Source organism: Bubalus bubalis, chromosome 19 (genome assembly GCF_019923935.1).
Source record: "Bubalus bubalis isolate 160015118507 breed Murrah chromosome 19, NDDB_SH_1, whole genome shotgun sequence".
NCBI lineage: Eukaryota > Metazoa > Chordata > Mammalia > Artiodactyla > Bovidae > Bubalus > Bubalus bubalis.
In genome coordinates, this window is record NC_059175.1 from 34,944,975 (window position 1) to 34,961,748 (window position 16,774).

Here is a 16,774-nt window from a genome sequence, read left to right on the forward strand (position 1 = left end):
GGTTACAAAGCTGAAATCAATCATGTAAGAGTTTCTAAGTATTTCTAACCCTTTAATGCTCACAACTGCAACCATGCTCCTTTTAAAACCTGATAGATACAACAACGCCAGTGTTTTCAAATAAGGAGCATAAGCAGTGTGACTTACATTGTTATTAGTGGTCCCTGCCTCCATCTTGTAAACTGACTTAAAAAAAATGAAGCTGGATTTGCCAGCCCCTCCACCCCCAACTTTGTCTCTGAGCCTCACAGTCTCCATCTAGCTGTCACTTTGTACCAGGGACACAGCTTAATTTTACCACTGCCTGAACGTAAATAGTTCTCCAGAATGCAAATTTATGAAAAGAGATTTGAAGAATTATAACCACATTTGCATTCTCTAAGGTACTTCACCCTTCTGCTAGCAGGAATAATTTCAGTGCCTATACCACACACACACACACCAAAAAAAAAAAAAAAAAAAAAACTTTATCTTCTTCAGATGGTATCATTATATTGTGTCAGCTTTCTTGCATTTCCTGTTTCATCTTCCTGCTCAAGGATTTGCATACTTAATTGACTTCACAGGAAATGTACTCACGTAAGTGATAATTGAAATACATGTTTTTTGAAGTGAAATGATTATGCTCCAAAAACTAAACACTTATTGGTGGATTATGAGTTATGGATGGGAGCTTTAGCCTGTTTCTTCTTAGCCAAAATACCTCTCTTAAATATACTACATTTAGAAATATTAAACACAAACTGAAATGGAACTCGAATAAATTGAAACTTAGTGTTCATTTAACCAGAGACTTGTACTACATTGTGAACAGAAAGTGCTCAGTTTTTGTTTATCATGTGATTTTTGTACAACTGACTGGCCCAGAGAGGAAAGTCATGGAATGATCAAGAAAAAGTAATTATTATGTAATGCATGGTGAAACTATGTTGATAAACTTAATAGTAAACAGTGTCAGAACACCAGGATTATTTCCACTGGCAAATCTCGCGTGCTAATCTGTTTGTCATCTCCCTAGTATGTCACTTGCTCCTCCTCTTAGAGCCCAGGCTTGCCTGTACCTTGAAACTACCTGGGGAACTGTATTAAAAAACACTGATGCCTGGGGCTCAAAACTAGAGATCTTTATTTAATGGTCTCAGGTTAAACCTGAAAACTTGGATTTTTTTAAAACTTCCCAGGTGATTTTAATGGGCTGCCAGGTGAAAAGCTTCTGCCTTAGAACCTAATTTGTATTATTGTTTCAACAGTAGATGAGAGGCTTTCTGGTTATGCTAAAGAATGTCTCCCTTTCAAGGTCTTCTGGCAATGTCTTATTGTCTAAAAAAAATGCCTAGTTTTCTCATGCCTGCCTTGCCTTGATCTTCCTCCTCCATTCATTCATTGAGTACTTATGATGTGCCAGAGACAGTATAATTTCTGACTACTCTCCTAGCGCCTGAGTATCCTCAAGCCCCATTTTAAAAATACCTACAGTTTCAAGGCAATCTCAAATTCCTTTCTACCTCTGGGAACTGACCCCTGCTCTGCCTTTCTATCTTGTCCTGGCAATGGTTGTATCCATATTTCTAACCACATCTCAATTTTGAAAAACATTTTTGTTTAAGAAATAAATAGAAGGAAACATCCACTTACTAAAGAATTTTTATTGTCATGATAGTAATTAGTATTAGTTCAGGATCAAACAAAAAAAACTGATGCCCCTCTACTAGGTTAATGTGGTAATACACACAAGATTTAGAAATTTGCAACCCCAAATTAAGATGTCAGTTGCTAACAAATATTACCAAAAAATTAACTCATGAACCTAGACTATTATGTACTTTATATTTTTAACGAAATGAATAACATCCTATGATAAGGTTAAAACATGTCCTGTATTTAAATATTGATGAGATAGATTTAAATGCATTGAACTTGATGATTAAAATTATTATCATTTTATTCTTTTTAAGATTATAGTTCTGTTTTAAACAAGTATTATATACTCAAAATTGAAAAGTCAAAAAGTCAGCAAAGCACAAAACAAGGATTATTTATAATAATGTCGCCACCGAAGTCAATCACTGTTAACACGTTAATATGAATCCTCTACAAACTCATTTTATATATAAAACGGGTTAATAACATACACAGAATTTACTATTCAGACACTTTTTAAAACTTCTGTGTCAATCTTTAAGCTCTACCTGTAGCTGTTTTCATATCAGTAAGGCATAGTAACTGGATAAACCTGGCCAGTTACACAAATGTTCTGAGGGCTGAGATAACATGCAAATAAACCTTATATATCAATGTGTGAAAACTGGACAGACCACAGGGTTCAAAAAAGGAAGTACTGTCTGCATAGCTAACTTGCACATTCACTGTCCGAGTTACAGCATCTTCGGAGTCGCTGTGTGCCACACACATCAACTCTTTCACAAAAAAATGGTAAGTAATAGATTTTATGACTCTCCTTGGTCTCCTAGCAAACATCTGATCTTGTCTACATAGAGCAGAGAGGGCCGGGTGTGCCTCATGGGCAGGTCCTCCAAGCCTCTGGAATTTTTGCTTATCTCATCGTCGTTCCCTTTGTTAATCAAGTTGCTAAGGCGTTATACCAGTTGAGAGACTGTGGCTGCAGGAGTTCCCTTTTCTGATTCTAGCTTCCGAACAGAGGAAGAGTTATGCCTTAAAGAAAGAAAAGCTACATTCTTTGTCTTTGCTTCTTAAAATCGTTGGTTTAGAGCCACAGTGCAGTCAAGTTTCCTTTCATGAGCACTTTGGAAACCTGAAGAAAACTCCGGTGATATACATTGGGCAATATTGCTAAAGATGAGTGTCGTTTTGACAACATAGTGAAGTTTTACAAGAGGAGTTCTTTTGTTTAGAAAAATGCAATTTAGGGGCTTTCCCTGGTGGTCCAGGTGTAAAGACTACGCACTCCAAAGTGCACGTTCAATCCCTGGTCTGGGAACGAAGAGCCCACATGCTCCTACAACATGGTCAAAAAACAAAATTTAAAAAAAGAAAGAGAAAAAAATGAATTTGATTATTTTAATTAAGAGAAGCTAACAAAATCCAAATAGTCCAAGTCTTAGGGACAGTTTGTGTTCCAAATTTAATAGAAAATCCTAATGTGGAGCACACTTAAAATCATGACTGGGTTCCCAGTGTACCATAAAAACTAGCTTAACCCATAAGGAACCTAAACTACAACATTAATATTCTGCTAGTTTCCTATTATTTCTCTGTATAATTGACTGTGTTCTCATACATGTGGTGTTCTTAGGCTCCCAAAGTCCAGAAGAGAGATAACTTTTTAATTCCACACAACTTTCCCCAACTCTCCAGCTCGTACAAGACGAAATGGAGAAGGAAACGGCAACCCACTCCAGTATTCTTGCCTAGAGAATTCCATGGACAGAGGAGCCTGGAGGGCTACAGTCCATGGGATCACAGAGTCTAACACAACTTTGTGACTGAAAAATCCCTCCGTATGGAGAAGATGACAGCCTTTGCCACCTCCCAGTGGGAAAATGGGGACGAGGCGATGATCCCTACAGGTACTTGGTTGGGGTTGAGAGTGCACTCTGTAGGCACTGGAATGAACAGGGTAAAGAATTCATGGCACGAGTTTGTAGTCTGAAATCTTGTGAGCCAAAATGCGGAAAGTGCAGAGGTGGCTCAGATGGTAAAGAATCTGCCTGCAATGCAAGAGACCTGGGTTTGATCCCTGGGAAGGGAAGATCCTCTGGAAAAGAGAATGGCCACCCACTCCAGTATTCTTGCCTGGGAAATGCTATGGACAGAGGAGCCTGGTGGGCTTCAGTCCATGGGGTTGCAAAGAGTCAGATACTACTAGCGACTATCACTTTCACTAATGTTTCCAAACTCTGTCTGCAGATCTAGGATTCTTAGAAAAGATCTTGACCTTAATTGCCATATTCTCTTCAAAAATAAGTGAGGGCCTTGTGGTTTACAGGATTATTTGAATTTTCTTAGGGAACACAAGATGGTGATAGAAGAAAAAAAGAAAGATTTAATTGGATAGTGTGTTTGATGTCTTACATAATGTTTTCTTAAGAGAGTACAATCTTATTGTAAAAGTAACACATTATTAAAGAAAATTTCTTAGAAATATAGACATGCAGAAATGACACAATACATATTTTCTATAGTTCTATCACCTGGGGCAATCATTGCTAAATTAGTATAGATCCTTCTGAAAGTGAAAGTGAAAGTGAAGTTGCTCAGTCGTGTCCAACTCTTTGTGACCCCATGGACTGTAGCTCACCAGGCTTCTCCATCCATGGAATTTTCCAGGCACAAGTACTGGGAGTGGGTTGCCATTTCCTTCTCAAGAGGATCTTCCCTACCCAAGGATTGAACCCGGGTCTCATGCATTGCAGGCAGACGCTTTACCATCCTTCTAGAATTTTGCATTTAAAATGTATCTTATAAATTTTCTGTAAGTACTATCATACTTTATAAACCATTCCCTTATCTGCTTTTTAATTTAAAATATCTTGAATAATATCTGAGTTATGAAAGCATTTTTAATAATGAATCATTTTTAATGACTGCACTGTATTCTGTAATTTATTTTAATTGGTTCCATATAGTTGGACATTGAGATTGTTTTTTGTTTTATTTTACTTTCTTTATGGTCATACAGATAAGACTATCATAAACATTCATTTATGTTAGTTGCCTAATTATTTTCCATTGCAAGAAATGCTAAAAGAATAAGTAGATTAAAAAAAACAGATATATTTTGACTTTTAACCAAGTTACCCTCTTGTAAAACAACATATTTTAATTTTACCTGCTATATAGTGAAGGCTTCCCTAGTGACTCAGTGGTAAAGAATCCACCTGCCAATGCTGGGGATGCAGGTTCAATCCCTGGGTCAGGAAGATCCCCTGTAGAAGGAAATGGCAATCCACTCCAATATTCTTGCCTGGGAAATCCCATGGACAGAGAAAACTGATGGGCTACAGTCCATGGAGCTGCAAAAGAGTTGGACACAACTTAGCAACTAAACAACAAAAACAACAAAACTATATAGTGGCATGGTGCATGGATTTCCCAGTTGCAATAATGATGTATGATGCCTATCCTTGTAGCTTATCAGTTCAGTTCAGTTCAGTTCAGTCGCTCAGTCGTGTCCGACTCTTTGTGACCCCGTGAATCGCAGCAAGCCAGGCCTCCCTGTCCATCACCAACTCCCAGAGTTCACTCAGACTCACGCCATCGAGTCAGTGATGCCATCCAGCCATCTCATCCTCTGTCATCCCCTTCTTCTCCTGCCCCCAATCCCTCCCAGCATCAGAGTCTTTTCCAATGAGTCAACTCTTCTCATGAGGTGGCCAAAGTACTGGAGTTTCAGCTTTAGCATCATTCCTTCCAAAGAACACCCAGGGCTGATCTCCTTCAGAATGGACTTATCAAGGTTATACTTAAAAAGAAAGTAGATTTCCTTTAGTTTCCCTCTCCCCAACATTGCCTCTGACATTCTATAACAAGTTGCAGAAAGACAGGTAGTATATAAAAGGAAGGAAAAAAACTCTACTTTTTCTCCTTGGGAGACATCATAGATCAGTCAAAGGCTGTATTTCTACCTACCTATTCTCCGCTTTCTTGTTGCATGGTTTTTTCATAAGTCACTTAAGCTCTGAGTTTGTTTCCTTATCCAACAATGATGAAGATGATGATGATAGTATCTTGAAGGGTTGTTTTAAAGAGTAAATAAGATTGTAATTATAAAGCACCCATTAAAGTGCAGGCAGCCGCCAGACACTGAATGAATGTTGGTTTCTTTCTTTCCAGCCCCAAATAAATGATTTCCTAAGGAGGTATAAAGACTCCTAGTGAACACAGGAAGATGATAATAATGCCCATTAACATTTGTGAGCCTTGGCATGAAAAAGTAGTGAAAGCGTTAGTCACTCAGTCGTGTCTGACTCTTTGTGACCCCATAGACTATAGCCCACCAGGCTCCTCTGCCCATGGATTTCTCCAGGCAAGAATACTGGAGTTGGTTGCCATTCCCTTCTCCAGAGGATCTTCCCAACCCAGGGATCAAATACAGGTCTCCTGCATTGCAGCTAGATTCTTTACCATCTGAGCCACCAGGGAAGCCCAGGCCTTGGCATCCACCATCTCATTAAATCCCTAACAGTTCAGTTCAGTTCAGTTCAGTTCAGTTGCTCAGTCGCATCCGACTCTTTGTGACCCAGTGGACTGCAGCATGCCAGGCCTCCCTGTCCATCATCATCTCCCGGAGTTTACTCAAACTCATGTCCATTGAGTTGGTGATGCCATCCAACCATCTCATCCTCTGTCCTCCCCTTCTCCCTCCTTCAATCTTTCCCAGCATCAGGGTCTTTTCAGATGAGTCAGTTCTTCATATCAGGTAGCCAAAGTATTGGAGTTTCAGCTTCAGCATCAGTCCTTCCAATGAATATTCAGGACTGATTTCCTTTAGGATGGACTGGTTTGATCTCCTTGCAGTCCAAGGGTCTCTCAAGAGTCTTCTCCAAAACCACAGTTCAAAAGCATCAATACTTCAGTGCTCAGCTTTCTTTATAGTCCAACTCTCACATCCATACATGACCACTGGAAAAACCATAGCCTTGACTAGACGGACCTTTGTTGGCAAAGTAATGTCTCTGCTTTTTAATATGATGTCTAGGTTGGTCATAACTTTCCTTCCAAGGAGTAAGCGTCTTTTAATTTCATGGCTGCAGTCATCATCTGCAGAGACTTTGGAGCCCCCCAAAATAAAGTCTGCCAGTGTTTCCACTGTTTCCCCATCTATTTTCCATGAAGTGATGGGACTGGATGCCATGATCTTAGTTTTCTGAATGTTGAGTTTTTTTTTTTTATTTAAATTTATTTATTTTAATTGGAGGCTAGTTACTTTACAATATTGTATTGGTTTTGCCATACATCAACATGAATCCGCCATGGGTGTACACATGTTCCCCATCCTGAACCCCCCACCCACCTCCCTCCCTGTACCATCCCTCTGGGTCATCCCAGTGCACCGACCTCAAGCATCCTGTATCCTGCATCGAACCTGGACTGGCAATTCGTTTCTTATATGATACTATACATGTTTCAATGCCATTCTCCCAAATTTAGTTCTTCTTCACTTTCTGCCATAAAATCCCTATCACCTCCTTGCAAACAGTTACTGCTATTGTTCCTGTTCTCTGAGAAAACTGACTCTTGGGAAGGGTGACTCCCTGACTCACAGCCACACAGCTGCTGAATGCTGGGACTGGAATTTGAGCACAATTCTGTCTGCTCTCAAGGCCTGAGCTTTTCTGTATTATGCTGCATCTGAGGAAAAGTAGGTACCAAGGAAGATAGTGGTTTAAGAAAAGCCCAGGACTGGTTTTTAGGAGTGCCAAGGACCTTTCCTCAGGCTGGTGACCACCTCTGTTAGATCTGGGAGGCATTGCTTGTAACTTCTGCTAGTACCATTATGAATTATCCTATTTTCAGAATGATCACTTTACAGAAATCTTCTTGCAGAGCTGTTGGGGTGGGAGACTGAAGGGGTCACTGGCTTTGTGGCTCTCCACCCCAGGGCTCAGAAAAACGGTTTCAATGATCAAATACTTAGCCTTTCTCTAAGCTCTCTGTTACTGGTGTAACTAAGCCCGCCTCTTCCAGGTTAAGTGCCGGAAACAGGTATTAGAAAGTGGAACCACATGGTGGCCCAAGTGGTTATTGAGAAATTCCCCTGTTATCACCCTCTTCCTATAACTTACTGGTAGAGGAACTGTAGAAACTTGTGGGAATTAGGTGGAAAAGTACATGGGGTTTTGTGAGGACAAGGACATAAGCTATAATGAACAATGGATTTCAGCTACCTGGTGGCAGGGAGTGCTGGCTTTGCAGTGGGATCTTGACTCGGTCTTGCCAGCTCTTTCTCAAGTCGCTTAGTAAGGGTGAAGGATTGGCTACGGATTCCTTGATGTTCTTTATAATATGATTCTACATTTTAGAAGCAGAAGGACAAAAAAGTAAGATTCTACTTCTTAAATATCTGATCCTGTGGAAATTAACTTAATTTGAAACTTTAAACAAATTATCTCACTTCACAGCCCGAAATGGAAATAATAGAATGATAACTGTCCACATGACAAATACTTTTAGGCACATTTCAAGTCATAGATTCCCTGAAAAAGAGTGAGGAGAAAATAGTGAATCACGCACAGATTTTTGTAAGTTCACAGTTAATGAGGGGAAACATCTTTTACCAATAAACCTTAGAATGTTTAAGAAATGAAGTATAAAATTGGTTTGAGGGTTTTATTCATTGGTTTTGCTCCTTTCAGTCAGCTCGCAATTTGCACGTGAGCTATTTACAGAAGAAATGTGTTACCACTCTTTATTTAATGAAGGCTTATTGAGCCCTTGTTCCTTGTTGGACTCTGCTGGACAAGAATGCAGGGTGAAAAAGATGGTGAGGGCCTGACTTCTTGGAGCTCACACTGAATGTGGTGGGTCTAACTTTAGTACACATCTGAATATCCGGAAGGGTCGGAGATGGAGCCTGAAAATTTGCACTTCTAGGTGATATTTTCAGGTGATGCTGATGCTGCTAGTCCGGGGACCACACTTGGAGGACCACTGTTCCCTGGAAGATGGAAAGCTAATTCAAGTAAAGTCAAGTGAAAGTGCTAGTTACTCAGTCACGTCTGACTCTTTGTGACGCCACAGACTGTAGCCTACCAGGCTCCTCTGTCCATGGAATTCTCCAGGCAAGAATACTGGAGTGAGTAGTCATTCCAGGGGATCTTCCCAACCCAGGGATCAAACCCAGGTCTCCTGCATTGCAGGCAGATTCTTTACCATCCAAGCCACCAATTCGAGTAAACATATAAATAAAATACCAGGTAGTGAGCTCTGAAGGGGATAAATAAGGAGCTAAGGCAGAACATAAGAAGGAAACATCCTCTTTAGATACCAGTCTGGTCTTTGATGAAAGGGAAGGGAAGTCGCTCAGTCGTGTCCAACTCTTCACGACGCCATGGGCTGCAGCCTACCAGGCTCCTCCGTCCGTAGGATTTTCCAGGCAAGAGTACTGGAGTGGGGTGCCATTGCCTTCTCCAACGCATGAAAGTGAAAAGTGAAAGGGAAGTCGCTCAGTCGTATCCAACTCTTCGCGACCCCATGGACTGCAGCCTACCAGGCTCCTCCGTCCGTGGGATTTTCCAGGCAAGAGTACTGGAGTGGGGTGCCATCACCTTCTCCGGGTCTTTGATGCAGTGATGTTTAAACTAAAGCCCTGGTTCTCAACCCTGGTTGCACATTGAAATCACGTGATTACCTTATAAATCATACCTATTCTCAAGGCCCCAGCCTAGAGTGGTTAAATCGAAACCTTAATTATATAAAGTGGGGCCTGGTGCAGGTTGAGAATTATGGCACCGAAGATTGAGAATAAGCTTGGCGCAGGGAATGTGGCAGAAAAGACCATTTCAGGCACAGGAAATGGCAGGTACAAAAGATAAGAGGTAGGAGAGAGTTTGGATCTGCAAGAATACATGAGGCAGGAGGAGAGGAGAGGGGCAAAGAGGTGGCTTCTAGAAAGAGGCAACTGTCACAATTTGCTGGATTTCCAGGGCCATGACAAGGAATTTGATCGTACTTTGTTCCCCTCTGGCAGCCACTGGAGACTCCCAAGTAAAGGAGTCCGTGTCATTGTCTGATTCACATTTTGAGAGGAGGGTTTTTTCTGAACCAATGCACATCCTTTCCGGATGTCCTTGACCACGATAGGGGGCTTCATTAATTCAACTTTTCGAATTGACTTCAAAAAGTCAATACTGACTTTTTCTCTCTCATACTTTAAAACTTTGAGCCCCAGATTTAAACACAGCCAAGAGTTTAAATTGTGAGTTTAAAAGGATTTCTGAGGGGAATTAGTTTGTGACCCCACAAATAATTTGAGGGGCTACAATGGAGGCTCAGATGAGAGCTGGTATCCCAGGCAAATTAGAGTATGAAATCTGAGCTACAAGAATCCCTCTGGGAACTAGGGTTCCTACCCAGTTCTTTCATGGAGAGGGAGAGCAGTGGTTCTTGTCTTTATCATGTAAGTTGGAGAGGGTCAGTCACAGTTCAGAATGATAGGCTACTGTCCCCAAATAGAAGTCCACATACCTCCACACACTCCCTTCACATGCACACCTACTCTCTACTCTTGATCTGTATATCCTCTGCTTCTGCAAAACAGACTACCTCCCTTTTGCTGCAAGATCTGTACCAACGTGTTAAAAAAAAAAAAAAAAAAAAAAAAAACTCCTCTGTTATGACAAGCAAGTTTTGAGCCAAGATTGAAAAGTTCAAATTATATGAGATCTCATTCATCACAGGTCAATGCATGGAGGAGGAAATGAGAGGCACTTTAGAGCACATTTGTGCAGACACTAAATGCTCAGCAGCTTGCTCTTGAAACAAATGGGTGGGGGCTCCAGCTCCAGGTTTGGTAACTTCAATATAATATCACTTCCCTAATTCTTGGAGATGCATTTCATCTGCCCTTTCTTTCCTCCTGTACCCTTCTCTTCTTAAAATACTGTAGCATATTAAGAAACAGCGTGACAAAAGTTCACATACTCACACCCAGAGTTCATGCATATTATTGTACCATTTTGTCATATTATTGCCATTTTGCCATCTTTTCAAAAAATAAAAAAGGCAAAGTTGAAGCGCTCATTTTACCCTCCCCAGTTCCTTGCCCCTCCCTCTACAGGTAGAGGAATGTCGGCTCTGAGAGTGACACCTCACCTTCCCTAACATGTTTTTATATTTTTATTTAATCTGCCTGTATCCATAAGATACCATATAAGAGTGATTGCCCACTTTGCTTTTCTATGATTTCCACATTTGCATTCTTTTATCTTAACATTGGCATGTTTTCCGTATATATGCATTTGGACACATGCAGCTCTAGTTCCACCTATTTTATTTCTGTGTAATTATATTATTTATTTAGTCATCTATTATCCGATGTTGAATTTGTTGTCATTATTTTCCATCTCAAACAGTACTAGAATAAATATTCTTTTGCATAAGGGATCTGGGCACCTTTAAATTTACTGAATTTAGCAAAATTTTCTCTGAAATCATTGTAACAATTTATCTCTTGCTCAACTTTTATGAGATTTCCCATTTCTCTACATCATCCCTAAAACTTGGTATTGCCAGATTTACTGATAGAGTTTTGAGAATTTATTATTATATGCAAAACTTTATTCATTTAAAAAATTTTAAATTGAACTGTACTTGATTTACAATACTGTCATTTCAGGTGTGCAGCACAGTGATATATCTATATATATTCTTTTTCAGATTGTTGTACATTATAGGTCATCTCAAGATATTGAGTATAGTTCCCTATGCTATATGGTAAATCCTTATTGTCTATCAATTTTATACATCGTGGTGTATATCTGTTCATCCCAAACTCCTAGTTTATTTCTTCCCCTCCTTTCCCCTTATAGTAACCATAAGTTTCCTTTCTATGTAAATAAGTTGATTTGCATTATTTTTTTAGATTTTTTAGATTTCAAATGTAAATTACATCACATAATAATTGTCTTTCTTTCGCTGACTTTCTTCACTTAGTATAATAATCTCTAGGTCCATCCATGTTGCTGTAAATGGCATTGTTTAATTCTTTTTTTGTTACTGAGTAATATTCTATTAAATATAAATATAGATACAAATATATCACATCTTCATTGTCGACTCATCTGTCCATGGACATTTATGCTGTTCCCATGTCTTGGCTATTGCAAATAGTGCTACTATGGACGTTGGTTTTTATGCATGCTTTTTTAACTAGAGTTTTTGTCTTTTCTGGATATTTGCCCAGGAATGGGGCTGCTGGACGATATGGTAACTCTATTTTTAGTTTTTAAACATGTGTAATATCATGTATGAAACGAGTTGCCAGTCCAGGTTCGATGCACGATACTGGATGCTTGGGGCTGGTGCACTGGGACGACCCAGAGGGATGGTGTGGGGAGGGAGGAGGGTTCAGGATGGGGAGCGTATGTATACCTGTGGCGGATTCGTTTTGATGTTTGGCAAAACTAATACAGTGTTTCAGGTTTAAAAATAAAATAAAATTAAAAAAAAACAAAACCACCTCCATACTGTTTTTCATAGTGGCAGCACCAACAGTGTAGGAGGGCTCCCTTCTCTCCACAGCCTTTCCAGCATGCTTTCTTTGTAGACACTTTTTCTCTGTTTATTTATGTATCTTGGCTGTGCTCTGCAGTCATTGCTATGTGCAGGCTTTCTCCAATTGTGGTGCACATTCCTCTCTAGTTGTCTCTCTCAGGCTTAGTTGCCCTGTGGAATGTGAGATCGTAGATTCCTGACCAGGGATCAAATTTGTGTCTCCTGCATTAGAAGGTGGATTCTCAACCACTGGACCACCAGAGAACTCCCCTGTAGACTTGATGATGGCCATTCTGATCCGTATGAGGTGATTCCTCATTATAGTTTTGATGTGCATTTCTTTAATAATTATTGATATTGAGCATCTTTTCACATGCTTGTTGATCATCTGAATATCTTCTTTGGAGAAATGTCTGTTTAGGCCTTCTGCTCATTTTTTGATTGAATTGTTCATTTTTTTATATTGACTTGTATGAGCTGTCTATGTATTCTGGAAACTAAACTCTTGTTGGCATAGCAAAACTCATTTTTATTTCAATTTTCCTGATTACTACTAAGATGGAATATGTTTTTGTAAGTTTATTGACCATTCAGGTAACCTATTCTATAAATTCTCCTCATGCGCTTTGTTCATTTCTTATGGATTATCTTTTCATGTTGATTTATAGTAATTCCTTATATATTCTAGGCATTAACTCTATGTCATTTATGAAGGGAATGTGTTAGTCACCCAGTCACGTCCAACTCTTTGCAAACCCATTGACTCACTGTAGCCCACCAGGCTCCTCTGTCCATGGAATTTCCCAGGCAAGAATACTGGAGTAGGTTGCCATTTCCTTCTCCAGGAAATCTTCCCAACCCAGGTGTTGGGTCTCCTGTATTGCAGGCAGATTCTTTACCATCTGAGCCACCGGGGAAGCTCATGTCAGTTACATGCATTGCTAATTTTATGCTTTGAATCTATGGCTTCTTTTTTATTTTATTTTTAGTGTCGCTGTTTTATATGCAAGTTTTAAATCTTAATGCTGTCAAATTTTAAAATACGTCTATCATTTCTGCTTTGATGTCAATTTTAAACAGTTATTCCCTACTCTCAAATATTAAAGCTATTTTCCTCACCTTTCCTCTAAATATTTTAAAGATTTTATTTTCACCTTTAAGTCTTTAATAATCAGGTCTTTATACCTGTGAATGACTGATTGTCAAGTACTATCTAGTTCAGTCTCTTTTTTCACCTACTTCCTTCTGTTGCTTCCTTTGTCGTATGTCCAGTTCCCATATATGTGTGACTCTGTTTCTAAGCTCTTAACTCTCATATATTGTTCGATCTGTATACTTCGTAAAACTCCATATATAGCATTATTCCTCACATCTTACTCTTGGGCTCTGGATTCATATATCTTCTTACCCAAGTACACTTGCTCTTACTTATTGTTTAACAATTTCTACGGCTTTTTAGTATTTCTGTTTTTATTCTCTCAAACACAACAAGAATCTTAATACAATGCAATTACCCATTGAATATAAACTTCCAATCCAATTTCTAGTTCTTAACACATTTACTTGGAAGAAATGTACTCCACTTTTATTCACATTTAATCAGCCAGAATAAACTGCGTAGTCATGACTCAGCTAAAAAGGACAGAGATGTAGGGATGTATAATCTTTATGCATTCAGGGTAATGGCAGAGATGGGTACCCATTTGAAAGAAGAATAATATTATATACTACAATGTATATTGAGTTTTGTATGACTGAAAACTGTTTCATTTTAATTTCAATCTTAAATGATAGCTTAGCCATATATAAATATTCTAAACTGATATTACTTTTCCTCAACACTTTACAGACTTGCCTCATTGACTTCCAGTGTTGCTGAATCATGTGCTATATAAGTCTAACTGTCTTATCCTGTAGGTAAAATTCTGTCATTCCTTTCAAGATGTTTCTTTGTCTTTATGTTTCACAGCTTTACTGTGCTTCATAGACATGTGAACTGATTTTTATTTATCCTTCTTGATACTCAGAGTTGCAAGTTGAAGCAAGGATCTACAATATTTCTGTGACGAGCCAATAGTAAATATTTTAGGCTTTTTAGGTTTTATGGTCTCTGTTCCAACTATTCAGCTCTATCATTGTAGCATGAAAGCAGCTGAAGACAATTCATAAACAAATGGCTGTGGCTGCATTCCAATAAAACTTTATTCACAAACATTGGTGGCAGGCTGGCTTTGGTCCATGGGCTATAGTTGTCAACCCCTGATGTAAAGCCTAATGGTTTTCTTTAACTCTATAAGATTCCAAGCTATTATTTCTTCAGAAACTATTACTCTATCATTTCCTCCTTCCTAGATTTTTTTTTCTCTAGTATCCCTGTTACTCTAGTGAAAGCTGGATAGATTCAATCTATCCTATGTGATTATAACTGCTCTTTCACATTTTTTTATCTCTGTGCCTCTGTGATCAGTTTATCAACTTCATCTTCCCATTCACTTCATCTATGTCTAGCGTGACCAACAGTCTCAGTTTGCCCAGCACTTTTCCAGTTTTAGCACTGAAGTCCCATGTCCCAGAAACTTCTCAGTCCCAGACAGGCCAAGATATGTGTTCACCTTACCTGTGTCCAAGCCGTAGTTCATCCCATATACTGAATTTATGTTTCAATGATTAAAGTTTTTATTTCTAATTTTTAAAATTGGTTCTTTTTGGTAATCACCTGTTCTTATCTAATGTCTGCCCATTTTTGTTTCAAGTATTCTCATACTCTCCTACAGATATTATTCATTTATTTTTTTACTTGATGTATCCTTAAGGTCACTTTCAGATTGTCCTATTATTTTAGCTTAAATTGAGGCAAATCCATCTTTCAGTTGATTTTGTTGGGTTTTGATTTTTTGTTTAAAGTCTTCTTTCTGTATTTTGGAACTATGTGGTAACCCATTTGAGATGGTTCTGTTGGTAGATTGCTTAGTTTTTGTTCTTTGCTGTCTCCAATGTTGTGCTTACTTCTACTTCCTGAGGTTCCTCCAGCCCAGAAACAGGTCTATATTGATAGCTGATTCAGGCCCCCAATAATTTTGCACATTTAGTATATTCCTTACTAAGTCAACTGGCACCTTGGCCCAGATTCTGGTTCTAGGACTGTGGCTAGCCCAGCATCTCTCAGCTTTAGCAATGGTGTACATTGCAGGAGGTTTCGCAGCATCTCCGGTCCCAGCCCTCTAGCTAGTAGCACTTCTGTCCCCCTCATTGTGACAACACAAAGCATTTCCAGACATTACAAAATGTGCTTCCTGCTCCCCTTACCAACTTCACATCCCCAGTTGAGAACTGCTGGTCTATTCCCAGGCAGTTCTTAGCGTTGATCATTTGGTCATCTTTCATGGCACTGAGGATGGGAAAAAGCATATCTGTCCCCTTGGTTTCAAAGATCAGCCAGAGCTCAGATTCTCAGATTACCTATAAGAGCTGAATCAATAAATACTTCTGTACCCTAAACCAACAGCCCACCTGACCACCCCTCCAGTCTTGCTCTCACTCAGTTCTGTTCTGTTTCTGACACAGAAAAGAGCATTTCTTCTTGAGGGTTGCTATTGTTAAATTTTCTCATTTCATATTCTGTCATTGACATGTGGTTAGGCCAGTAATTCCTCTTCTCTATCTCACGTCCCTCACTTCCCTTTAGTGTCGTATCTTTCCTTTTTCTTTTCTCTCTCATCCTCAATCAATGTTATTGCGTAAATCAACAAACTAGAGGAAAAGTGTCAGCATCAGGGTTGATGAGATACTTGGAGAATTAGTCCAGTTTCTTCTAGGTCTCTATTACCACCCTTATCCCTGTCCCAACTTATTAAGACAGTATTTTTCAAAATGTGGTCATTAAACCAGCAACATCAACTTCATTGAACTGGATCCTTAATGAAAATTCTTGGGCTCCACCCAAGACTAACTGAATATGTTCTGGGAGTTGGACCCAGCCACTCGTACATTAAACACACCCTCCATGTGATGCTGATGCCTGCTCAAATTTGAGATTCCCTATAATAAGATGGCTAGAAACTTGAACCAGTGGCTCTCAACCTGGTAGCACATTGGAACTGGCTGTTTAACTTTCAAATATACTGTTGCCTGAGCCCCACCCCCAGAGATATTGATTCAGCTGGTCTGGTCTGGGGCTCAGGTACTTTTTTCTTGTAAGCTCCCCCAAAGAATTCAAACATCCAAAGTTTGCTTTAGTTATTTGTTTACTGCTTAACCCATTTTGCTGATCATGTACACCAAGTCTAACCCAGTATAACAGGAACGCTAAGTGAAAAATGGTAAATTTTTAGTGAATAGAGTTTAAAGTGAGTGTGGTTTGGGGTTGGACTTCCTGGATTTGAATCTCAGTGCTGCCCATTTTCAGCCATGCGATTTTGATCAGTTTACCCTCTCTGTGCCTAAGTTTCCCTGTGTGTAAAAAGAGATGAATAACTACCTACTACTTATTAAGGTTGTTATAAGGCTTATGTAGTTTTACATATGAATAGAGTAATGCCTGTTGCATAACAAAAACTATACAAAATTTTTCTAAAACGAT

At 39.2% G+C, this 16,774-nt stretch overlaps 1 protein-coding gene and 1 long non-coding RNA gene across 4 annotated transcripts in view; one reads left to right on the plus strand and one right to left on the minus strand.

The window, feature by feature from the left end:
- LOC102396391 overlaps positions 1-16,774 on the minus strand; it is a 61,275-nt gene that overhangs the window by 2,804 nt on the left and 41,697 nt on the right. The window lies entirely within an intron of this gene.
- Positions 2,222-16,774, plus strand: part of FYB1 (FYN binding protein 1) — a 172,943-nt gene continuing 158,390 nt past the window's right edge. Inside the window, exon 1 of one of the 2 annotated variants that reach the window (XM_006063516.4) lies at positions 2,222-2,433. In XM_006063516.4, coding sequence (XP_006063578.3) covers positions 2,272-2,433 — 162 coding nt within the window. In that variant the 5' untranslated portion in view covers positions 2,222-2,271. The remainder of the gene's footprint in view (positions 2,434-16,774) is intronic. The other variant, XM_006063517.4, reaches the window with a different exon arrangement.